Here is a 27,069-nt window from a genome sequence, read left to right on the forward strand (position 1 = left end):
AGCTGGGACTACAGGCACCGCCACCATGCCCGACTAATTTTTATATTTTTAGTAGAGATGGGTTTCACCACGTTGGCCAGCTGGTTTCCAACTCCTCACCTCAAGTGATCCGCCAGCCTCAGCCTCCCAAAGTGCTGGGATTACAGGCACGAGGCACCGTGCCTGGCCCTTATATTCTCTCTTTAGTATCAGCCTATCCATCTATATACTATACAAAATATACTATATTTTATGGATGGATATTTAAATTGCTTTCAATTTTTCCAGAATATAAACAATGTTACAATAAATAAGTACCAAGGATTATACTTTAGAATTCCTTTTTTTAAGCCACTGTGGGTGCCTGGCTCATATTGATATTCAATAAATATTTATTGACAAACTGCTTTTGAATGAATCACATATCAAACACAGTAGCTTGCAGAATTCAGTCAAATGAACTTTGTTGATTGACTTCATATAAGATCAAGGACTTAAGGGTATAATTACTGATGATTAAATGTAAAAAATAAATCCAGTGTGAAGTCATTAAGATTTTCTAGACTGAAGCTCTCCCCTTACTAATGCAGGCAACAGAGTAGAAGCCATCTTCTTCCTTTACAAACAATTATAAATCAGGACAATATGCTGAAATATTTGAAAAACTCCATGAATACCTTTCAATGACTATTTCCATGCTTTAAATTTTACTCAGTTGTTTTTAAATCTACCCATTAGTTGTTACGTCTTTTTCTTCCATCATAGATTCTATTCGTTTCATCCTTTTAGTAATTTTATTTATTTTTTTGAGATGGAGTCTCGCTATGTCGCCCAGACTGAAGTGCAGTGGCGTGACCTCAGCTCACTGCAACCTCCGCCTCCTGAGTTCAAGAGATGCTCCTGCCTCAGCCTACTGAGTAGCTGGGATTACAGGCGCACGCCACCACGCCTGGCTAATTTTTGTATTTTTAGTAGAGACAGGGTTTCACCATGTTGGTCAGGCTGGTCTTGAACTCCTGACCTCGTGATCCACCCACCTCAGCCTCCCAAAGTGCTGGGATTACAGGCATGAGCCACCGCGCCCGGCCCCTCTTAGTGATTTTCAACATCTCTTGCTTGTACATCCCCTAATTCTTCCTTATGGTGATTTACTTCCTTATGTGGCATCTATGTATCTTTTATTGTGAGCTCGGCTTCATAGGATTTTTTTCCTCCTGTGGTAGCCTTGGGTATACTGATTTGTCAACCTAATCCAATGGAGCAGTTCTACATCTGCTACAGGCTGGGTCCCTCAAGGATCTGTCATTCCTAAACTGGAATTTCATGAAACCTCTTGTGAAAGTTTCTTAGCCTGAAGTTCCAGCACATACAGACGGTGTAAACTTGGACTCCAGATTCATCAATTCTCACTGAGGGACCTGGGGAGACTGCAAGGTTCCTTTCTGCTTCTGAAGGCCAGTGGGTAGAATTTTTCAAGGCCCTTCATCATTGATGTTAGTCTTAAAACAGCGTTTCTTATACAGGGGTCTCAGTTCCAGCTCCCACTACATACCCTGAGGCCACATATCTTGACCCCAAATGAGGGCGCATGCTCTTTACTGCTCTGAGTTCCCTCAGGAATTTTCTATTTGGCAGGTTCAGCTATGTATTAATTTTTTAAAAAATATATTTTATTTAGCATTTTATATTTTATAGCAGAAGGCAGGTATCTAGTCTGCTTTACTGATGAAGTTCCCCGAATATTAATTTCATACTGCCAGTCAAGAAATATAGCCTCTTCCCATTTTTCTGAGATCAGGGCTCTCCAAAAGAAGAACTGGCACATTGCAAGGAGGGATGTAAAAAACGATCCCTTGGAACACAGGAGGAAGATTTTACAGCTCTTATTTAAAATGACTTCTTAACGTAGAAGAAAAATTGAGTTAACGTCTAATTGACACGCGGGTGCCTTGCTCAGTCTTTATGTTAGGCAGCCTCACTTTATATGTGACACTAGAGGCTTCTTAAGGAGCGGGGTGTTCTTCACTCAGGAGATGGGCTAGGCATGCATAATCCACATTTGTTTACTTTCAGCATGTTGTGATGAATGGAAACATACAGGTACCCAATAAAGTGGGCTTATGGATTACATTACCTGGTTTCAACTAAAATCAAATGAAAATGATGAATTACACAAATTCCTTCAAAGAAGTCATGGATCAAAGACAATACTAATCATACTAATAACTAACCAGAGAACAAGAAAATGGCAATTCTGAGACTTCTCTTATTTCTAGAATGAGCTCTCTGAAAGTATGGCATAGTAGGACTCGTATGTAATTTTTATGTTATGTATGTATCCTATGTGAGTATGCTAAAAATGTTTTAATAATAGGTGAACATGCTATAAAATGTTTGGTGATTACTGCTCTAGGCAACCAGGTTATTCCAGTACTAAGAGGCTGTGTCCAGTGGCTAAAAAACTAAACTACAGACCTTCGACTGGTGTCCCAGAAGAGTCCTATTAGAACCTGGGTTCCAAAATAAACACTGGAGGAGTACTGAACAGTGACAGTCTCTTGTTTCCCAGAGGTTACATGAAATTATTATTATGTGGTAGTGGCTCTCAACGGTCTGGCAAGTCACAAATGAAGGATGACATTAATGTGTGTGATCTCTGCCCACAAGGATGCATGAGGATTTGGGTGAGAGCTCTCATGGTTTTTTGTTACTTTTGAAAAACTAGGACAGTAAAACAAATAGTGTTGCTGACTACTTTGGGGGTATAACATCCATAAAAATCACTTTACATGAATGTGTGTCATAAAGTCAGTCATTTCAAAAAGTCACAGGAACTGTAGCACAGATTAGACAGGCTGTGGGCTGTGTGCTAGCTGTAACTCCACTCATTCTCTTCCATGCAAGAAAGTGAGTGGAAATCATCACAGAAGTAACTTCCAATCTGTCCAAATATACGTTTTTTTTTTGTTTGTTTTTTGTTTTTTTTTGAGATGGAGTCTCACCCTGTTGCCCAGGCTGGAGTGCAATGGCACGATCTCGGCGCACTGCAACCTCCCCCTCCCAGGTTCAAGCGATTCTCCTGCCTCAGCCTCCCGAGTAGTTGAGGTTACAGGCACGTGTCACCAAGCCCAGCTAATTTTGTATTTTTAGTAGAGACGGGGTTTCGCCATGTTGGCCAGGCTGGTTTTGAATTCCTGTCTTCAGGTGATCCGCTCACCTCAGCCTCCCAAAGTGCTATGATTACAGTCGTGAGCCACCACATCTGGCCCAAATACACTTTTAAACATTTCAAATTTCTACCAGGCACGGTGGTGTATGCCTAATACCAGCTACTCAAGAGGCTGGCTGAGCCGGAAGATCACTTGATGTCAGGAGGTCAAGACAGCCTGGGCAACTAGTGAGACCCTGTCTCCAAAAAAAAAAAAAAAATCAGATTTCAGTAAGTTAACTACTTTTAGTAAGAAATTACTTGGGATATCCAACATAAATGACTGAAAACAAGATTTCAGGACATCATGGTCTGAGAGTTGCTCCTTAACATCTGAATTCGTCACCATTTTGTCTGAACTGGTTATAGATATAATATCATGTTAATTACCTCAGCCTTCCGGGTGACTGGGCTGGCCCTGGGCTGGCTGGAACTCCAGACTGTCACCTCTGACCACAAGCAGCCACCTTGATTTACCCTGGTATGCTCTACAAATACTACTTCTTATCTGGGCACTGACAAAATTTTGAGATGCATTGCCTTAGAGCAAAAACGTGCAAATTATGGTCTGCGGGCTAAATGTGGCTTGAAGCCTAATTTTGTATAGCCCGTGAGCTAAGAATAATTTTTACATTTTAAATAGTTTGTAAAAATCAAAAAACTATTACATAACAAAAATTTTACGAAATTCAAATTTCAGTATCCATAAGTGAAGTTCTATTGGAATCACACTCATTGGTTTATGTATTGTCTATGGCTGCTTTTGCACTGCAACTGCAGAGTTCAAGAATTGTGACAGAGACCATGTGGGTCACGACGTCTAAGATACTTTGTATCTGGTCTTGTACAGAAAAAGTTAAGCAACTCCTGCCTGAGAGTGTCTTATCAAAACCAGGAACAATGCTCAGTTAGCAGACTTGGCTTTCAGCAGGTCAGCATAGAATGTCTCCGAGCTCAGAGGTGCTCTCCCTTGGCCATCACTATGGCTTAATGTTGGTAATGGTTGAAGCATATACCAAAGTAATAGAATAAAAATGAGCACATATGATCTAACAGAAGACCACTGAGTAGCTTTAGGGTTTGGGGCTATGGATAATTTTGATGCTGACACAGACTTTTAAAACGTGGAGTGGTTTAGAGATCATAGAACAGAGTGCAGATGCTCCTCATCCTTTCAATGAGGCTACATCCACATAAACCCATGGTAAGTTGAAAATACTGTAAGTCAAAAATGCATTTAAATACACCTAACCTTCTGGACATCATAGCTTAGCCTGGCCTATCTTAAACATGCTCAAACACTTATATTAGACTATAGTTGGCCAAAATTATGTAGCACAAAGCCAGTTTTATGATAAAACATTGACTATCTCATGTAATTTATTGAATACTACACTAAATGTGAAAAACAAAATGAGTGTACAGGTACTCAAAGTACAGTTTCTACTGAATGTGTATTGCTTTTGAACCACTGTAAAGTTAAAAAAACTGTAAGTTGAACCATCTTAACTTGACTGTATTTGAAATTGGGGCTGTCTGAAAAAAATATAGGCTGTATGTTACATATCTAGAATTTCTTTTATCATGTCTAAAGAAAGATATAAAAAGGGTTACTTCTCCAAATGAATGAGGAACAGATAAGGAGTGGGGACAGGAAACTAGAAATGAGCTTTCCTGAGCCAAGAGAGTTCCATCTTATGAGAAGAAGAAGCATGTCTCTTACTTGCACAAGTATAGGCATCTTTGTTGGTGAAGGGCTTCATGCACTGGCTACAGCTGATGGGACCCACAACAGGAATGGAACTGAAAGTGTGCCCATTGACAGTCTTCTTATCTTTCTCCTTGTCTTTAGAATCTTTCTCCTTCTCCTTAATCTTATCTTTTTCTTTTTCCTTTTCCTGCCGAAGAAAAGAAAAGAATGCACAGTTAATTGAACACTGGAGGGCCTTCTCCTTATCTGGGCACCCAGATGGCATGTGGTCAACGGTGGCTGGTGACTATTTTGGACAGGAGTGAGAAACAAAGTTCTGGGCAAAGTGGTTTTTTTTTGTTTTTTTTTTTTTTTAAATTAAGGTGTTGGCATGCAAGCTACATTAGAAAATTCACACGAAAACTGGGCAGGCGGAACAGTTCTGGCAGTGGCTTATTCATTGGTTACTTCTACCGACAGACACAATACCCAAGGGCCAGCACTGCAAGGAGGCTTCTGATGCCTCAGCACAGCCCTTCCTCAGCTGGCTACAGCACAGTCCACACAGGAAGAGAGCCATGGGTTTAGGGCCAGCTTTAGGCAGAGGGCAGAAAAAAGGGTGGTAGCAATTCTGGGATCAGCCTGAGGGAGAGAAAGATGCCTGGGTGGCATGAAAAATTACCGAGGCTCCTCTCTAACTTTCTCACATCAATCACATATCCCTAAGTGACGGAGTACCTATGAAGTTTCCTCCTTTACTCTAGTTAGAAATATTAAATATGCCCCACATATACATTTTCAGTTTCTGCTAACTAGAAATTTTAAGGTTTATAAATATTAACTTTGTCCTAATTTTCAAACTGGCAAGAGGAGACTCATAAGAAGGGGAGGCTGGAAAACCGTACAGTGGTTAAGAATACGGACAATGGTACCAGACCTCGGTTCAGATTCAGGTACTACTACTACTACTGCCACCACCACCACTACCACCACTACTACTACTCGGTAATAGCGTGACCCTAGGTAAATTATTTCTCTGAGCCTTAGTTTTCTCATTTCTCAAATGGGAATAATCACAAAAGTACCCATCTCATATGTTTTTTAAAACATATGACAATTAGGTGAGATAATACATTTCTAAAGCATTTGGTACAGTGCCTGGCACACAGTGAATACACAATAACACCTAGCAATATTATTAATTATTCATAATTTACTGGAAATGAGTTTCATTAGCTCATTATTCTCCTAAGCCAACACAGAAAGGTATTGCTTGCGGTAAGGGAAAGGAAGTTTTGATGTGAGCAGGGAAGATAGAAGAAATAGGGGAGTGGCTAAAGGACAACGGTGCAGGGCAGGGAGGATAGGAGAATGCACGGATGACAGGAAGGAGCCTTGTTAATAATTTTTCTCAAAAACCACCTTTGTTGTTCCTCAAGCTAGTTACCAACAGGGTCACTTCCTTTAAGAAAACAAGGTCCCAGGGAAAGGAAGTCCCAAGGCTTAGTTGCTCACTCCTCTACCCTGAGTACCTAGGGGTGCAGGAAGTCAGGAAAAGCAGGCAGTGTCCCTAGGTTGGAAAGATAAGCTTCCTACACCGTGCTCTGACCTCTTTTGTGAAGCTCCTTTCTTTCCTGTGGTCTTCCCTCACTTGTCAGAGTAGCAACAGAAACTGATACTCATCTTGTGCTTCCTGTGTGCCCAGCCACTGCCCAGGTGCTTCTACTTACTGAGCAGGCCATAACCGGGCCAGGTACAAAGCACAGGGGACACCAGCAAATGAGAGATCAGACTGGGTGAACAGTGGGGGCACTGGGCTGGGAGTCAGGAGCTCTAAGTGCCAGATTACGTTGGCCATGTCACCTCAAGAATACTGCAGGAATGTCAGAAATGTTCTAGAGACAGACTGAAAGCAGAGGACTCATATGACATCAAGCCTCAATCTAAGAGAGGTTGTTATCAAAGCTTACACAGTCATGAACAGGAATGGAAAGGAATTCAAACCTTGAAAAACTGAAGAACTACTGATGAGTGGTGGGTCCTTAATTAAATATCTAAACCAGTCAGGGACATTTCAGGTGGACACCATCCTTAGGAGGCCAGGACCATGGGGATGTAACCATGCTCTCCATAAAAGGTCCTTTGGAAGCACTGTTTGGCAGAGTACTTGGCTGGCTAATCAGTATCAAATAAATAATTTCCTTTCAAACCAACTGGACTACAAAGAACTACCATTCACAGGGTAGGAGGTTTTACCTATTGCCAATACTATTGTTATGTCCTAAAAAAAATCCAGGAAAATGGGTGTCCCAAGTCAGTGATCATGACAACCACTAAATGCCTTACATTTTGAATCAATGTCTTCTACATACATCATTTCGTCTGACTCAATAACTCTGAAGTGGGCAGGGTGAGCATTATGCTTCCCATTTTACAACATAGAGGATAAAGATAATAAATAACAGCTAAAAATCTGAACAGTTACTACATGCTAAGCACTGTAATAAGCAATTTACTTGTATTTTCTCACAACAACCCAATGATAATACTAGGTATTATCTCCATTTTACATCTGAAGAGATTGAAGCTTAGAGATGTTTAATAATGCATTTGAGGCCACACGCCAATAACTGCTCAAGCTGAAATTAAGATTCAGATCTGGCTGACTGTAAAGCTCAGCTCTCACACACTGCACTATGCTGCCAGGGACTGGAGAGGTTGCTTGACTTGCAAAAGGTCACACAACAGATGATCAGCACAGTCAAAATGGGAACCCAGGTCTTCTGACTTTCTGTTCAGAACCCATCCACTGTAATGAAATGGTAAATAATTGCTAGATCTATGATCATGTGAAGTCTTTTGTGTTAATCAAATACATATAATGAACATCTAAGAGCCAAATTACTACACTTTTGAACTATAAAAAATAATGAGAGAGGAAGGGAGAAAAACTCCTTCACTTTACAAAACAGGAAGCTGTTCTGAGTGAAAATTGGTAATCGCTAAAGTACATAAAACTTTAGTAATAATCAACAACTAAATTCGGGTTTTTTCAAATAATTTCTTTCTTTTAACTAAATTTTGCTAACGTTTTTTCCATGCATAAAATGTTAAATGGAAAAGCATCTGATATTTTTGCTCAGGAAAGTTAAATTATACTTCAATCGTTTAAAAAATCTTTTTATGGCAACCAGCTTATCCTCTCAAGCCTTGCAATGCTCTTCCAACCTGAATAAATAAGAAATAGCTTCCTTTTCCAACAATCCAAATTAGTTTTTCCCAGGATAGAAACAAAACAAAACAACCAACTCCACTGGCTCTGTGTTTACTAGAATTTAGTGCTTTAAAGAAGTCAGGCTCTTACCTCCCCATGCTTTGGTCCTATGAATCTCACTGTTACGTGGGGTACTTCATGAAACCGACCCCATTTTATCGACATGACTTGACCCCCATGCCAGGAAATGTGCTCTCACAGAAGCAGGGGCGCATGCCGTCAGGGCATAGCTCAGCAGCTTTGAGCTGCCATTAGTGAAATCGTAAGAGGAAGCCAGAGACTGGTTGAGAAAGGGAAGGAGGGAGGGCTGAGGCTGCTTGTTTCCTTAAGACAGTCTTAACTGTTTGAATGCTGCTGGTAAAGCCAACAACCCTTGTTACAAAGGATACAGGAAATGAAACAAGACCTCACTCCCCCCAAAAACAGTGTGTGTGGACCCTGCTTAAGCAGCAATATAAGAACTCTAGCAAGGTTTGAGGCCAAGTTTTTACATGGGAAGTTAAGGAACACATCTTATCTATTTTAAAGTAGACTCCTCATTTTATAAAATGCAGTGAGTTTCATAAGAAAACTTTTTAGTGAAGTCGCCTGGTGTAAAGTGGTGACTAGTTATTTTCTGAAGTTTGACTTTTCCATGTTTAACAACTGGCAAAATGCTTTAGCTGTGTGCTGGGGAAACAGGCTAACGGTATTTAACAGGGATAGATGGAGGTAACAACTGCACTAGGACACTATCAAAGGTGATTCTTCACTTTTCCAAAAATACCGCTTTATACATGTAATTACAATAAAAAGAACACTCTGGACAACTGTGAAAACATGATATGATCGAACAACTGTCATGTTACAGATCTTTAATCAAAGAAGGAATGAGAACTATATTTAAAATTAAGTCTTTGTAAACACTACTCTAGGAGGCACTTCTGAAAGGCCGATGGGTACAGCTCTTTTTTATACAGACCACAGGACCTAGGAGCTGTAACTGAATGTCCTGTTACAAAGTCATGTAGTATACTTGCAGCTGTGCAGGAATTTAACCTGTGCACTCAAAAATACCTACTTCAAATCAAATAGATTTGTCTAAAACATTTCTAACCACCTCTTGTTTGTCTACAAAGAGGAACGCTTAGTATTAGGTTGGTGCAAAAGTAACTGCGGTTTAGAAAAAAAAAAAACAGTGTGATGGGATGGTTTGAAGAGGGTCATTCCACACTCCCTTTGTAAACTCCAACGCCATGCATATGAGTGTTTAAATACTCTGTAACATGCAAAATTACTTAGCAGGAAACAGCACTATCTCTCAAAGATACTAAGACAAAAGCAGAAACTGTCAGTCTTCCTGCTATACTTCCTGTTTGGCACCCACCCCCGCCCCATCTTCCACAAACACATTCAATATATTTATCTAATCTAATCACTTATGCCAGTCGGTGATAATTTTCAAAAGGACATAGGATCAAGGACTCAATTTCTTAAGTTTATATACAAAACCCAGTGCTCCAGACAAAATGTGTTACCCTCCTAGGAACGTGAACAGTTTACTGCCTACTGGCTTTTGGCTTCTTTGGACATGTTTAAGAACTGTTTATCATCACAATTATACAACTGAATGGAATATATCTAGGTTAATCACTATAACCTATTTTCATAAAGATATATATATCATGCAAAAGGAAAGCAGACATTTTCAAATAATCCTTAGAAACTTTTCTAAGAGTTACAGGTGGCATTTTAATATTATATTCAGTAGATGCTTAAATTTTTCCTTTAAAAGATGTAGGTCTAGTTTTATTGTATGGTGGATTAATAGAACAATTGGATCAGATGGTCTCTCACATCATCTATTTAAAAAATAATTTTTAAAAACTGAAAACTTATCATTTTCACAGAAAAATCAGTGTCAATATCCATAATAGCACTTTCAATTTGTTAACATTATGGAGAAGTAACATTATTCAATAGTTAAGAACGACATTAGAGTTAGCATCACTATGCTAAGAAAATTTAATATTCATTAATTTTTACGTTACCATTTAGAAAATACAGTACTTCTGCATGGTAAAATGCTATGCAGATACATAGCATAGTGAGGGTATTTAACACAAAATATACTGCTTTACTATTTCCCCTATTTCCTTCCTTTCTCTCTCTCTCTCTCTTTTTTAAGAGACAGGGTCTTGCTCCATTGCCCAGGCTGGAGTGCACACAGCTTACTGCAGCCTTGAACTCCTGCACTCAAGTGATCCTCTTGCCTCAGCCTCCTGAATAGCTAGGACTACAGGTGTGCGCCACTACGCCCAGCTAATTTTACAATTTTTTTTGTAGAGATGAGGTCTCACTATACTGCCCAGGCTGACCTTGAACTCTTGGTCTCAAGTGATCTTCTCATCTCAGCCTCAAAGTACTGAGATTACAGGTGTGTACCACTGTGCCCCACCCCCACCTTTTAAAAAATCATCTTTTGCTACATTGACAAAAGTCAAGCGGTTATAATTTTATTTAAAAGTGAGCTAATAACAACTCACTATAAAAGGTGACTTACAGTTGCCACTAGGACACTCTAAACACTTGGTAATGGGAAATGGACTACAATCCAGGGTTACGAATTTGTAATTTTTTTGAGTTTCCACTGCTAAAGACAGCACGACCCCAACAGATCAAATCTTGAAGCCAAGTCTGAAAGAGGAACCAATCTCAATTGCAAAAGAGTGTTGTCATTTTGACAAAGGAGATGATCAGAGGCAAGAGGTCAACTGATACTAAAAGTTTCTACCAGTGATCACAGATGTCCGTCTAACACAAAATATGTTTTCTCCTATCCTTTCTGCTCATCCCCTCCTGGCAAACTCCAGTCCTTTCGGATTAAAAAAGTTAAAAGAAAAAAATTACACTGTATAGAAACATTTTGTTTAAACACAAAATGTTGAGTACTACTTCCTGGAAGTCAGATAACAGGAGGTTGTGTGACTTGAAGCATACATCTCTGTGCCTCAGTTTGTAAAATAAGGAGGCTAGGCTGAGGGCTGAGACTTTTTTAAAGGTCAGGGTCCAGTTTCTAAATTCCATCTTACATTGTGTTTTTTTCCCATCATGTGTATGTTTTTACCTTATCCATGAGATCAGTGGTATATTCAGTGCTCTGTCCTAAAACTCCATGACACTGGGGAGATAGCTAGAAAGGGGGAATCTCCACTTATTTATTGGTCTTCCACGAAAAGCTTGTTTGAAGACAAGATTCAGTAGTTTAAAAGCAAAATAAAAAACAACGAAAACATTTTGAATGCATCCAAACTAGATCATAAAGTTTTTCAAGGTCAGGACTATGAGCTTTAGTTCTCTTAGGTGCCTGTTAACACCTAGCGGAATGCTAAGACTATACAAGGCATTTAATAACACTTGGCTAATTTATATTGATCTGTCCAAGGGGATTTTCTTTTGTTGATACCAACTAGTATCCAAGCCAGCAGTGGTAAGTAAAATAGGTAAGGCTCTATTTTAAGCATGGCTGCCAATATGTAAATATGTAGAATACTGGTAAAGCAGTATTCTTTGACCTTCATTTTTTTTTTTTTGAATTATAAAACAAGGCTGAGTCTGAAGTTAAATGTGTGATTATGCTAGAAATAATTTGCTAGACTCTTTGCATCTCTCCCTGATTGCCTGCTTTCTCTCCATTCTGTACTTGGACAGGAGAAACGAAGAGAAAATACAATTCTTGTGGCAGGTTTTGTGGAAAAATTTCTTTGAATGTATTTGCTAAACCAAGAGATCTTACAAAACATGGTAAAATACTTTGGCTATATTTCCATCAGCCCACTGAATTGATGGCTTAGTGCACCTTGTTTTGTGAGGGAGGAGGCAATGCCCTTTTATGACAATATTCTTGAATTCAATGTTTATTTCCTTACTTCTAAGTATGCATGTATGTACATGTGTGTATATATCTGTATGTGCAGGTATATACTACACACACACACACACACGCACACACACACACACACACAGTGATTCCTTGCAAGAGTTCCTTAACAGATTTCAAATTTTTATCTACTTATGTCTTTATTTTGTTAGAGGGTATTGTGGGTAGATGAATAGGGTATGAGAGGCAAAAAGTTTTTCCACACGGACTTGAAATGGAATCAGTTTTGGTTTAGCACTGGGAATCAGTATAAGAAAGTGAACTTCTTTTCTCCCTTTCTTTGAAAATATGTTTTTAAAAAAGATTAGAAATATGTAAAACAAAACATTAAGCGTAATTATCTCTACGTGGGGTTATTCCAAGAGATTTTCATTCTTTTACTTTTAGATTTTGAAGATTCCCATAATGAGCATGTGAAAAATAATTAGACAAAAAATGTTACTTTAGGCTGGGCACAGTGGATCACACCCAGGGCTTTGGGAGGCTGCAGCGGGAAGAGTGTTTGAGGTAAGGCATTAGACTGGCCTGGACAAAACCGCAAGACTTCCATCTTTACAAACAAATTAAAACATAGCTCAGCACGATGGCGCATGACTGTAGTCCTGGCTACTCGGGAGGCTATGGTGCGAGGCAGGAAATTGCTTGAGCCTGGCAGTTCAAGACTGCAGTGAGCTATGGTCACGCCACTGTGCTCCAGCCTGGGTGATAGAGTGGAGCCTTCTACACACACAGACACACACAGACACACACAGACACACACACACACACACACACTTGGTTTAAACATTTATTTAATCTCTTAATCACTAAGAGAATATATTCTAAATGCTCCTAATTAGAAATAGATCTAAGAAATCATATTAGTCTTAAAAGTTCTTGTAATCTTCTGTGGGATAATCCTTCCCTCTAAACCCAAATATAAATATTTTCAATCCTTTGATCTTGGCATAAAATCCTTCTGTTGCATTTAAACTGATATTACAGATTTAAGCACTGTGGTTTAAGAGTATGGGATTTGAAACCAAAGAGATCTGGTCTGAACTACTTCTTCACATTAGAGGAGCATCCTCGGTAAGGTACATCACTTTTGGAAAAGAGAGATAATACCTACCTGACAGGGTTGTTGAAAGGGTTAAATAATATATGGAAAGCACTTAGCATATAGTGAAAACTCAGTAACTGGTAGTTCCACTTCTTGCTATTTTTCTTCTTCTTATTTTCCTTTAAATATTAGGCAATTTCGGAGAGTAATCCTGAATTTATTTCCATTTATGTCCCCATGATTTAACCAGTTTTGGTGTGAATGCAGGCTATGACAGGATCCTACTGAGGTGATCACAAGCAATGCCCACAGTGATACTTACTTTGCTCTTCTTGCTGCTGGACATTTTATTCTTGATGTAGCTGAATGTACGACTGACTTTTGTTCCACTCTTCCATTCAGAATCTTTCTTGGAGAAGCTATGTGGCAGTAAACTATAGTTCTCTTCTGTTATACTAAATAAAAACAAGAAGATCGATTTTTTTAAAGGGCTACAGAAGTTAAATAAAAGTGAAGCAGAATAAAAGGTAGATGAAGGCTGCTGAATGGCTTTCTATAGAACAGAGTATGCCACAATGCCCAGGTTCTGTTATCAAAACTTGGCTAAGTTTCCTTAGATCCATCACTAATGTTTTCTTGTTCACTTGTTTGTTTTGGAGACAGAGTCTTGCTCTGAGTGGTGTGGTGATAGCTCAGTGCAGCCTCGAACTCCCGAGCTCACGCAATCTTACTGCCTCAGCCTCTAGGGTAAGCTGGGACTAAAGGCACATGCCACCATGCCTGGCTATTTTTCAAATTTTTTTTGTAGAGATGGGGTCTTGCTATGTTGCCCAGGCTAATTTTGAACTCCTGGCTTCACACAATCCTCCCACCTCAGCCTCCCAAAGTGCTGGTATTACAGGCGTGAGCCTGGCCCATTTTTAATGTTTTAATTATGGATTTTCAGTGACCTCATGTTAAAAAGAGCCTGTCAATTATTCAATAATTATTTTATATGGAATCTATTCATCTATAATAGCACTCAATCTGCTAACTCCTTTGCAACAAATGAGTGCTTGAAAGGAAACCCATATATGTAGCAGAATGACAGGGTACTTGTTAATAGGAGTTGCAAACCAAGGAATCTTACGACTGGCCACATACCCAAGTTCCTTAACGGTAGAGATCACAACTTTTTTCTAGCCTTTGGCATACGGGACAATCAGGACTGTGGACTGGTCCATGCAGCTAGGTTCAATTTTAGGAGGGAACGTACTGAGCAGCAGGCAGAATTGAGGCACAGTGTTGAAAGATCAATTTTAGGAGTTTTATGTAGATTCAGATTTACTGATCTACCTGTTCAAGAAGCCTACATAAAATCTAAGTCCATCCAAGATGGACATGTTCTAACTTAGGAAATTTGCAGTGGTTAATTTTCTTAAATGCTGGGCATTTGGGGCAGGTGCGGTGCTCACACCTGTAATCCCAGCACTTTGGGAGGCTGAGGCGGGCAGATCACAAGGTCACGAGTTCGAGACCAGCCTCACCAACAGTAGTGAAACCCCGTCTCTACTAAAAAATACAAAAATTAGCCGGGTATGGTGGCACGCGCCTGTAGTCTCAGCTACCCGGGAAGCTGAGGCAGGAAAATCGCTTGAACCCGGGAGGCGGACGTTGCAGTGAGCCGAGATTGTGCCACTGCACTCCAGCCAGGGTGACACAGTGAGACTCTGTCTCAAAAAAACAAACAAACAACAAAAAAACAGCTGGGCATTCAAATAAACAATCTGTTATATAGAAAAGGCATCCATTTATACTACTTTGCTTAGGTGTTCTAAAATAGTTATTTTAGACGTTTCCCACAGAACAGCAGTGATTGCCTCTAGGGCCTCTGTGAGAGGGCAGGTGGCAGGCAGAAGCAGCACCATAAGGAGTCCTGTCAACAGTCAGTTTATTTATATATGCGTTGTTTACAAAATACAGCATTCTGTTTTTAAGATAAGAGGGAAATGGTATGAAAACCACTGCTCTAGAAAGGAGAAAGAATAAATAAGCTATAAAAGCAGTGCAAAGAGAAGCATTCATTGCAAGGGTTCTGAATCAGAATCATAACTGATGCCTCTGTGAAAAAGAAGGCAACTCAGAAAAAATTAAAGGGCAGCCATAGGAACCCCAATTATATTTCAAGTAGAATATTCTGTCTCATAAGCATGAAAACCTAAATAAAAATAATGAGTCAGAACAGAAATTTTTTGCTTGTTGTCAAGTAAAGAATCAATTTGTGGCCAGGCACGGTGGCTCATGCCTGTAATCCCAGCACTTTGGGAAGCCGAGGCAGATGGATCACCTGAGGTCAGGAGTTTGAGACCTGCCTGACCAACACGGAGAAACTCCATCTCTACTAAAAATACAAAATTAGCCGGGCGTGGTGGCGCATGCCTGTCATCCCAGCCACTCAGGAGGCTGAGGCAGGAGAATTGCCCCAACCCAGGAGGCAGAGGCTGCAGTGAGCCGAGATGGTGCCATTGCACTCCAGACTGGGCAACAAGAGCGAAACTCTGTCTCAAAAAAAAAAAAAAAAAAAAAAAAGAATCAATTTGTTTACTTCGACAGAGCTATGTATCATTTACATGTATACAGAACAGCTTTAAAGCTTAAAATAGCTAAGAGTATTATTGCACACACACACAGACACTAATATGAAACAAAATGTTGTTAGACTGTTAGATTTAGGAATTAAAAATCCCCATAAGCAAACGGTGCACAAGTTCATAAAGTCAAATAATAGTGTACCCTCACATCAATAAATACAACCAATTTTTATCATGAGGACAGTGTAATTAATAAAACTACTGAAGACATTAACTTTAAGATACAGCCTTCACGACAAAACCACTTTTAATCATTATTCCAAATTTATCACTCAAAGAAGAACCCAATAAGCTTAATTAACTTAGTTTACGTAATTAAATGGCCTAAGAGATTTCAAATTTTCTTCATTTTATTTCTGGAAAAAGGAGTAACAAATTTATAGTACCTCTCAGTCAGATTAGCACTGGTATTGTGGAAGGTACTGTGGAAGGGCCGTGAATCTAGAAAACAAGGCAGAAGAAAAGTTAGAACCAAAAAATTTAACATTGATGACAGGTAGAATATTTATAAATTGACAATGACACAGCTAAAGCAAAAACAGCATGTGAAAGTCAGCACATGGTACCTCCTCCTTCTAAAGGTTTGAAAGAAGGAAAAATTAAACTTGAAACCCTCAAATTAGAACCAGAAGTAGGTAGTGAATTTCTCATAAAGAAAATAAGTTTAATCCAGGATTCAAGTAACTAAAAAGACTCCAAATAACTTTTTCTAATGCTTAAACACATATGAAGCATGCTTAATTCTAGTTCTTATCAATCTTCAGTTTGCACAAACCATCCTTCTGAGATGACATCATAGGAAGAATATAGAATAGGAAATTAAATGTCATATTTTATCCCTGTTAATACTGCTTTTATATGTTTCTGTAAGATCTAACTCATCTCTAATATTTTCATGAGAATTGCTAGAAACAGATTAGCAAACAGGAAAGAGCATCAGAACTGGCTTATCAAATCTTGGCCCTGTCACTAATTTGGGATGAGACCTTCGGATTTCATTTCCTCATCTGTGAAATGAGGGAGATAAAACAGATGGCAAAGTCCTTTCCAGGCTAATAGAGATAAAAATGAATGAGGCAGATACATACTTCTTCCTTCCACAACTACTGGACCATAAACTGCCGCAGGTCATTACAATTCTAAGACTATGTCAGATATGGCAATATGAAGAAAAAAACAGAAGGAATATTATTATTTTGATCTACCACATGTTAATAAAGATCGAGTTACTGAAGACTTAGATGAGAGCAAGGCCTCAGTCATAGTGATATGTGATTTTCAGTTTTCAGGAGATCAGTTAGAGAACTATTTCCATGTATATTCCAGGGAAACAAAGGTGACTCTGTAACACTATTTTAATGATTTAGACAAAACACCTTCCTTTTTCCTTGAGGTTGGTTTCAAGGATCTCTGAGATTACTGTAAGCAAAACTTTAATCTGATAGAGATTTGAAGATGTGCTACTACCAGATTACCAGCATTTGGGCCAGGCACGGTGGCTCATGCCTGTAATCCCAACACTTTGGGAGGCTGAGGCAGGCGGATCACTTGAGGTCAGGAGTTCAAGACCAGCCTGATCAACATGGCAAAACCCCTTCTCTACTAAAAATACAAAAACTGGCCAGGCGTGGTGGCGCATGCCTGTAGTCCCAGCTACTCGGGAGGCTGAGGCAAGAGAACTGATTGAACACAGGAGGTCAAGGTTGCAGTGAGCCGAGATCGCGCCACTGCACTCCAGCCTGGGTGACAGAGCGAGATTCCATCTCAAAAACAAAAACAAACAAAAAAACCCCCAGATTACCAGCATTTGAAACTCTTCAACTCTCAAACTGTTCTAGATTCTGAACAGAAATCCAAAACTGTAGTTATTATTTTTATTTATTATTATTACAAATTTTTTTAGAAACAAGGACTCGCCATGTTGCCCAGGCTGGTCTTGAACCCCTGGGCTCAGGCGATCCTCCTGTCTCGGCTTCCCAAAGTGCTGGGATTACAGGTGTGAGCCATTGCACCTGGTTAAATTTAAATTGCCAACAGGTAGGAATAATACATAAGAAACCTTAAAACAAATTCTAAGTCTTCAAAAGATTGCCTTCCGTATTTTTTTCCTTTTTCCCAATTTGGGGTTCTTCTTCTATTCATTTCACTTATAACACATGGTAACAACAGCCAGGTAAGAGGGAAAGATTAGCAGAATAAGAATATCTGGGATCCATCCCCAGGTTCTGCATAATCTAGGTATAAAATATCAGCATTTTAATCTCATGATGCCTTAGTGTACTTAAAAAAATCAAGAGGATAGTTTAAATCAGTGGTTTTAAAACTTTTTCTGCCCAAGGAAACTTCAGTGATATAAGCAGCATTAAATTTTCTAAGCTTGCCTGGATTCTATTATACATTTAAGCAATTACCTAGTAAGTTACCACCCTAGTAATATGAACTAAATAAAAATAAAATTCATAATGCAGAAAAATACCAGCCAACACAAAGCAGGGCCAATCATAAGCTTCCAGCAGGTATCTGTGGAATAAATTAAAGACTGAACACATATGTGATTGAGTACTAGGAGAATCTATGACTCCTATATTTTCAACTTTTCCACTGCTAAAAATTTTAATTAAGTTATGATGACCTTTTAGATGTGGTTCTGAACGCAGTAATTAATCCACCAATGCCTCTGAAATTCCTAAAGTGTCATCAAGTTTTCAGAGCACCTAAGAGTAGAAAACAACCAACGCTACTTCCATGACAAAATTACGGACAAAAGAAATGAAAAAAAATGAAACTTGTCATGAAAGTTAGCCTGCAAAGTATTATTGTAGGTAAATAATATATTTCAACTAGATTATCTTTCAAGGCATGAAATAACCTGCAGATTTATACTACAGCCAGGAACTTCAGGGTGGAACTACTGGATGGACACAGTTGATATTTTTCAGAGTGTGTTCCATGGAACACCAGTTTCATGAAATGTTGTATACAGTGCTGCACATATTGTGGTTTTCTAGTTAATACATTTGGGAGAAACAGTATATTGAACACTGCCTTGAAAATCCACAATGTAACACAACGTTAGCATTTTAAATCTGCTTAACCCAGAGTTTCCTAAATTTACTAATATTTGGCCATGAACCAACCCCTCCCTTTTGGTTCTCCCTGCCCACACATAATTCTTACTAGTAGTTTTGAATTTAAGGAACACATTTTGAGAAATACTTGATTAAAAAGTTTCTGCAAGCTTCCGTATTTTTAGGGTTCCATTGTGTCGGATTAACTGAGTGACCAGTGCTGTTACAGGATCATAATTCTGTATTAGCAAGACCTTGTTTTGTTTTTTTTTGAGATGGAGTCTCACACTGTCGCCTGGGCTGGAGTGCAATGGCATGATCTTGGCCACTGCAACCTCCGCCTCCTGGGTTCAAGCAATTCTCCTACCTCAGCCTCCTGAATAGCTGGGATTACAGGAGCCCGCAACCACACTCGGCTAATTTTTCGTATTGTTAGTAGAGATGGGGTTTCACTATGTTGGCCAGACTGGTCTTGAACTCCCGACCTCGTGATCCGCCCACCTCAGCCTCCCAAAGTGCTGGAATTACAGGCGTGAGCCACTGTGCCCGACTGGGACCTTGGTTTATTTGTCATGCTGACCTGGCTACTTCCCGGTATATTACAAATACTTTGATTTTTTTTTTTGAGATGAAGTCTCACTCTGTCACTCAGGCTAGAGTGTAGTGGCATGATCTCGGCTCACTGCAACCTCCGCCTCCCAGGTTCAAGCGATTCTCCTGCCTCAGTCTCCCAAGTAACTGGGACTACAGGTGCCCATCACTATGCCCAGCTAATTTGTTTTTTGTTTTTTTAGTAGAGACAGGGTTTCGCCATGTTGGCCAGGCTGGTCCCAAACTCCTGACCTCAAGTGATCCCCCCATCCTCGGCCTCCCAAAGTGCTGGGATTAGAGGTGTGAGCCACTGCACCCGGCCTATTACAAATATTCTGAAATGAAACAGCTTTGAAAATTTCTGAATACCCAAAGTTAGAGTGGATTTTCACAACTTTCCTTCTATTACAAATGGGATCATCTTATTCTGTGTCTATTTTTCAAACATCTTTTATTAGTGAAAAATATCCCAAATCCTTAATAAGGCCTCCATTTAAAACCAAATTAACTAAACTGTCTTAATGTGCATAAGGCACTTCCCTTTAAGAATAGTGTGAAAATGCCAGTTTGAGAAACAATATTACTGAAACTTAGAATCAGCAAGTGGTAGGGAATTAGGGTGCTTAATCATATGGGTATGGTAATTGTCTCAGACTCATAATACTAGTTACATAAAAACAATTTTATTTAACTTTCTATTATAAGTGGTCTCTCCATTAAAAGCAATCCTGGAATATTCTAGAAATCTTGCACAACTGAAGACTGTAATTTTCATGAAGGGGGAATTTCTTTCTTTTCCAAGTTTACTAAAATTGATACCTTGTAAAGTTTTTATACTAGGCATTATCAAGGAAGAATGTATTCATCTGAAGCCTACAGCTTATCCAAAGAACTAAAAATAAAAGTTCAAAAGGAGAGAGAAAGTAGGAGATAAATACATATATAACTCCAGCTGGGCGCTGTGGCTCACGCCTGTTAATCCCAGTACTTTGGGAGGCCGAGGCAGGAGGATCACGAGGTCAAGAGATCGAGATCATCCTGGATAACATGGTGAAACCCCGTCTCTACTAAAAATACAAAAAAAATTAGCTGGGCGTGGTGGCAGACACCTGTAGTCCCAGCTACTCGTGAGGCTGAGGCAAAAGAATGGCGTGAACCTGGGAGCCGAGATCGTGCCACTGCACTCCAGCCTGGGCGACAGAGCGAGACTCCATCTCAAAAACAAACAAAAAAAAAAAACAAAAAAAAACCGTATATAACTCCCTCCCTCTAATTCATAGGGTCTAATCTTAAAGAAAAGGTATTTTTAAAGAAATGGTCTGAAAAGGAGAAGAAAAAAAGTGTAACAATAGCTTTTAAATACCACAGATGAACATGTAGATATCTGTCCCATGAGACAGATCAAAACAAGGAAAATAAAACTTACATTAAATGGTCAAATAAAAAGTTTTGTGAAATTAGCACACAGTATTATTACAAAGAGTACACAATGGGATGGGAACACATCCCCTATACCTTTGAGGGTATCTGTGTGCTAGAAAGATTATCTTGTGCCCTGGAATCAGGAGGCCAGTGGCTCAGTGTTAGTACTATACAGAAGACAAAAAAATGTTCTATCCAAACCAATTCTCAAAGGCAAGCATAAAGACAAATGACTTACAAAGGATGGCATGCAAGAGGCTAAAAGCCCCCAAACAATTTCTTAGTACCAAGCCTACAGCATTTTCTGAGCTGGTCAGACCTTCAAGAACAGTCACTGGACACCAAAGTTGCTTACTTACTATGCAACTCCTCCTCCTCATCACTCGAATAAGAAGAGCCAAGAGAAAAGAGAGTTTTAGACTTAAGGAGGAGCGGAGAGATGCTGATGGAGATCCGCCTTGCTGGCCACATCTGCTGCTGAGCTGAGAAGGAGGTTCACAGAAGACATTAGAGCACGCACGGATTACTCCAGGGCCTTCAGCATATGGGGAAACAGTATAATGTCAATGGCCTATGTGGTTTCGGGAAATGCTGTCTAGGTGAATGATGTAATAATTTGTTTACATTCTCATTTCCATTTCTGAATATACAGAATTCTAATGCAGTTTCTAAAAAATTTGGCTAATAAATACATACCTGTTAGATTATGAAAATAAGAATGATCACAATTCATACCTGGGGTTCTCTTCCTTAAAAGTATACTAAAAGCATCTGGTAGTGGTGTTCCTCGGGATTTTATATCTGGCTCTCTTCTCCCTCACTCCAAATCTTCTCATTCACTCTACCTCTTAACAACAATCTGCATACAAGACACTGGTGACTCACATCTTTCTAATCTGGAAGCCAGATCTCTCTGTTTAGCTCTAGGCTCATTCCTCTCCCTGCTCACCTGTGGGTGGATGTTCCACAGGCAGCTAAAGCTCCAAAAGCAGGTAAGTAAACTTATCTTTTCCTGCAGACCTGTTCCTCCTCCTGTGTTCCTTCATTTAGTGAGTGGTACCAACATCTAACTCATTAATCAAGATGGAAACCTGGGCACCATCCCTGAATCCTTCTATCACACTTCACTAGGCTTTTTCACTTTGTCTTCCAGCTCAACCTCTATTCCTCCCCTATTGCCACTGCTCTCTGCCTTGGTTTAGGACACTGTCTACTACTGTAACTTGAATCCTGCAAAAGCCTTCTATTGGCTGGGCGCGGTGGCTCATGCCTGTCATCCCAGCACTTTGGGAGGCCGACGTGGGCAAATCATGAGGTCAGGAGTTTGAGACTAGCCTGGCCAACATGGTGAAACCCCGTCTCTACTAAAAATACAAAAAATTAGCTGGGCATAGTGGTGAGCACCTGTAAACCCAGCTACTCAGGAGGCTGAGGCAGGAGAATTGCCTGAACCCGGGGGGCAGAAGTTGCAGTGAGCCGAGACAGCGCCACTACAGTCCAGCCTGGGCGATGGAGTGAGACTCCGTCTCAAAAAAAAAAAAAAAAAAAAGCCTTCTACTGATCCAATCTCTCCTCCCAATACATTCTCACTATGGTCAGCCTGAAGTGTTCTAATCAATTATTTGATCAATTTAATCAATGTAAATGATTCCAATTCCCTCAGGCAGAGGCCCAAATTCCTCAGTCTTGCTTTCCACATACTAATTCACCCAGCTAATTCCCAGTTTCCTTCTGGTCCAAACTTTAATATTACTTTTCCTCAGTCAGCCTTCTCTGACCCCTTAGGTCTATCAGTCCTATAACATCAAATGTTTAAGTTGCTGCATTTACCATTTTCTGTTAGATTCACTTATTCTCATCTGTAAATGTGGTGAGGAAAGGAACCCTACCTGTGAGTTCACCCCTCTCCTACCACTGTCTAGCCTGGTGTATGGAAAAGAGTAGGTACTCAAATATTTACTGGATAAACACATTAATAAATGAACTTCCCTTTATCAGACTTTCTGGAATCTCAATGTCCTAAATGAAATGAGAGAAAAAGCCCTGTACCTACCTATTATGAAAGCCACTCCACACCCCAGATAAATGCTAAGTGACATCACTGTTTGCTGTTGCAGCTACTCCAAGTAACAGATCAAAGAAATGTTGGTACAAATACACACTAGTTTCTCAGGCAGTTAGAGTCTTGTGCAAAAAGTAAGATACTACTGTAATGTGTGTTCTGATGTGCCTCCAAATGTGAAACAGATTTAGAAAATGAAAATGAGCTGCCTGTATTACTCAGAATCTAAGAACATCTCCTTCATGTGTCACAAAATCATGGATCATAAGGAAAAATCTTATGTGATGAGTACCTAGAGTATCCCTGACATACAGAAATTTCCAACATATATAAAGGAAATGTTCTGGTAACACAACAATTCAATTTTATAAGGTATTTGAATTAAAGTTTATATTTATATATGCATTTAATGAATATGCATGTTTTCCAGCCTTACAATTTAATAAAAATGTCAAAAAGAAGTCTGATTACATTTTTGTTCCGATGTATTTGTCAATGTTATCTTTTCCAAACAGAACTGTGCTAAGAATATATATAATATATTCATACACACACACACACACACACACACACACACACACACATATTTCAGTAAATTCCCGTCACAGTTAGAGAGAGAAGAAATCCAGAAAACAGAGATAAAATATCCTCAATAGCACTGATGCCTAACTTTCCAGAGGCCCACCTTGATCTTTGGTCACACAGATCCTTTACCTTTTTAAAGATCTGGTACAGATATATAACTGCCACAGTTCAGCTCTCAAGATGGCCTTAGCTGTCACAGTCTAATGCATGCCATACAACCACAAGCTACTACTCCCATCAAAACATGCTTAAGAAACTTGGCAGACTCACATGCCATAAGCAAAGGTGTAAAAATGACCACAAGGGAAACTGCCCTTCTTTGTGATACATATAGAGTACTCCTGAAATGCTTGGGGTCAGAAGTATTTCAGATTTTGAATTTTGGAATATTTGCATATATATGATGAGACATCTTGGGGAAGGGAACCACATCTGAGTATGAAATTCATTTGTTTCATATACAGCTTATATACATAGCTTGAAGGTAATTTTATATAATATTTTACATAATTTTGTTAAGGCCTTATATGTGGAATTTTCCACTTCTGGCATCATGTTGGTGCTCAAACGTTTCAGATTTTGGAGAATTTCAGACTTTCAAATTAGGGATGCTCAACCTGTAACAAACCATGCAAAATGAAGGGGAAAATGAAATCTCATTAAGAAGCATATGAAGTTAAAACATCTAAAGGGTCCAATTCCCCTTTCAACATTATCACCACTAATGTGTTTCCAGGGATGCAATCAAGCAGATTCTCTATTATTTGAAGCATCTTCTAGGTGGGAGCAATGAAAAGGTTAAAAATACAGCCATAGAAAGGGATCATCTGGGTCGGGCACGGTGGCTCATGCCTGTAATCCCAGCACTTTGGGAGGCCGAGGCGGACGGATCACGAGGGCAGGAGATCGAGACCATTCTAGCTAACACCGTAAAATCCCGTCTCTACTAAAAAAATACAAAAAAAATTAGCCAGGTGTGGTGGTGGGCACCTGCAGTCCCAGCTACTGGGGAGGCTGAGGCAGGAGAATGGCGTGAACCTGAGAGACAGAGCTTGCAGTGAGCCAAGATCATGCCACTGCACTCCAGCCTGGGCGACAGAACAAGATTGTCTCCAAAAAAAAAAGGATCATGTGTAATAACTGAATTCTATACATGTGCAAATAAAATTTATTTTTAAGTTCTATCAAGAAACCATCTATGTTTCCCAGCACAGTGGGCGAAAAAGGCCCCACACAATCTTTCTCTGATGCAAGGAGGAGAAATGCTGTGAACACATTCCGTGGAGAAGTTTCTCTCAGGGCAGTCCTCCCAGGCACCAAGCCTCATGACACAGCCAGCACCTGTGCTACTGCGACCCCCTAAAAAATGGCCGGCAAGTCACGCTCATCATATCCCACCCTTCGAATTAAGATAGTAAGTCCAAGACCAGAGCCACTGCAGCTTTTCCCATCCTCTGTGGTTCCTAAAGAAGCTACTGCTTGCCTACTTTCCACCCCAGAAAGTGATACAGAAATATTTTAGTCACCCTCTCTATTCAGTATTTTCCTTTACATCAATAGATTTTTTTAAAAACAGATCCCAGCTTAGAAATAATGCTACAAGTTTGTCTGTTTTTCTAATCTAGCAAGTGACCAAAAAAAAGACATTCTGGACAACAGCTCAGTGGAAATACACTTTCAGAAATGCTCAAGTTTTACTGACAGCTGTGATAAACTGTGGTCGAGGAAAACTAATAATTTCTTTAGAAGGAAAAAGAGCACAGGTAAAAGCTGGAAAGCAGTGAGATTAGGTTGAGTTTAGAAAACATTCTGTTCCTAAACAAGCACGCTCATAATAAACAGCCAAGTGCAAGACAACAAGGGACAATGTCCTAGCAATGGTGAGTAATGTTTAACCTTGCTTAAGCTGTGGGCAGAGAAAAATGGACCCTGGCACTGTTCAGGTTATTATGAACAATCACACTCCACAATGACAGCATGTGCTCATTATATGACAGAAAATATGCTATGGACTTCAAATGAAGTCAGATTTAAGCCACATCACATTATCATCCCCATTTAACAGTTGAATTGAGGCAGAGAGCTTCAGTAACAAGCTCAAAGTAATACAGCCACTAAGTGCTTAAAATATCAGTTAAAATATTTTAAGTGTACCAAACATTTTAGGCTTTAAAAATCACTGAAGATTTTAATTATGACACTATTTCAGTTAGGGAGACTATGACCATAGATGAATCATGCTGAGTATTTAAGTGACTTGGAATTGAACACTTGAGTCTGGAGCAAATTATGAAGTATCAGTTATCCCGAGGCTTAAGGCATACCACACACACTTTAACACAAGTTTTGGCCTTCTCTTTAGTCAGAATTTTAACATTTCCAAAATGATGTATTATGTTTCTAGTGCAGAATAACAAATACAGTTGGGAAACTATTTTAATTGTATATAGGAGGAACTAAGGAGAAGTAGTGACATTAAGGTTGATGGGTCCTTCTGTTGCAGCATATGCTATTAGGAAGGTACGTGGGGCTAGCTATCATTCCAGCCTGCATGAAACACATGCTACAAATCAGAAGGAGGGTATTACATTTGGATGAAAGGAATAAACTCTTGCTTGAAGTTCCACTTTTGACAGCAGTCTACTACTGAAATCAGGTTCCCTAGGTGAGTTAAGCAGAAAAATTCTCAGCAATGGGAAGAAAAGCTCTATGTGTCAGAACCTCTAGAATACTGCTTTGGGGAGTTAGCTGTATTATTTATGGTGTTTGGATAGCAACTGAAAACACAGTCAAAAGCACCTTGTTTTGTGAAGGAAAAATAATGAAGTGTTTCATCCACAAGGAAAGAAAGCATGTCACAAAATATAGGAAAAAGGTCTCTCTATGGGACACATTCTGTCGGTACTAGGTATCTGTTGCTATAGAAGTACAATATCCACTATGTCACCACACTTGCTGGTCATGGAAGGAGGGCACACTCAGCTGAAATGTCTCACTTAAGAGTACCTTCTGGCCTTCTCTGGCTACTGAGTGCTAGCATTCTGGCTTACCAAATTCACTGCAAACTATTCAATTGTAATTTCCATTCTATACAAGCCAAATGTCTAACTCAAAGCCAAATTTAAAAAGAAATCAAAACAAGCAAAAACAGGAAAAGCTATTTCTGTCACAGTTCTGGTGGACATATCTTTGAAAATAAGTCTTCATTAGACACCTTTTGTCAAATAGGCTAGATTTGTATTTGAAATATTAATCACATGAAAACAAAAAAAAGTTAACAGAATCATCCTTTATGTCTTTCTCTCTCTCTCTTTTTTTTTTTTGAGGCAGTGTCTCACTCTATCACCCAGGCTGGGATGCAGTGGTGCCATCACAGCTCACTGCAGCCTTGACCTCCTGGGCTCATGATCCTCTTGCCTCAGCCTCTGAAGAGCTGGACTACAGGCATGTGTCACCATGTCTGGCTAGAGTCAGCCATTATGTCTTAATTCCACTGTGAAAATTTTAAAAATTAGGATCCCAGTAAGTCATGAAGTGAGATGGAACATCCCATGAATACAGGGCATCTGCTTCTGTCACCAACTCTTAAACTGAATTAT

The 27,069-nt window shown here is 39.5% G+C and overlaps 1 protein-coding gene across 14 annotated transcripts in view; it reads right to left on the reverse strand.

The window, feature by feature from the left end:
- AKAP13 (A-kinase anchoring protein 13) overlaps positions 1 to 27,069 on the reverse strand; it is a 368,214-nt gene that overhangs the window by 50,746 nt on the left and 290,399 nt on the right. For all 14 annotated transcript variants that reach the window (XM_063638599.1, XM_063638597.1, XM_063638600.1 and 11 more), the window contains 3 exons: positions 16,129 to 16,183; positions 13,435 to 13,567; positions 4,911 to 5,085 (listed from right to left, as the gene is read on the reverse strand). In XM_063638599.1, the coding sequence (XP_063494669.1) occupies positions 4,911 to 5,085; positions 13,435 to 13,567; positions 16,129 to 16,183 (363 nt within the window). The remainder of the gene's footprint in view (positions 1 to 4,910; positions 5,086 to 13,434; positions 13,568 to 16,128; positions 16,184 to 27,069) is intronic.

This window comes from Symphalangus syndactylus, chromosome 5 (assembly GCF_028878055.3).
Source record: "Symphalangus syndactylus isolate Jambi chromosome 5, NHGRI_mSymSyn1-v2.1_pri, whole genome shotgun sequence".
Classification (NCBI taxonomy): Eukaryota; Metazoa; Chordata; class Mammalia; order Primates; family Hylobatidae; genus Symphalangus; species Symphalangus syndactylus.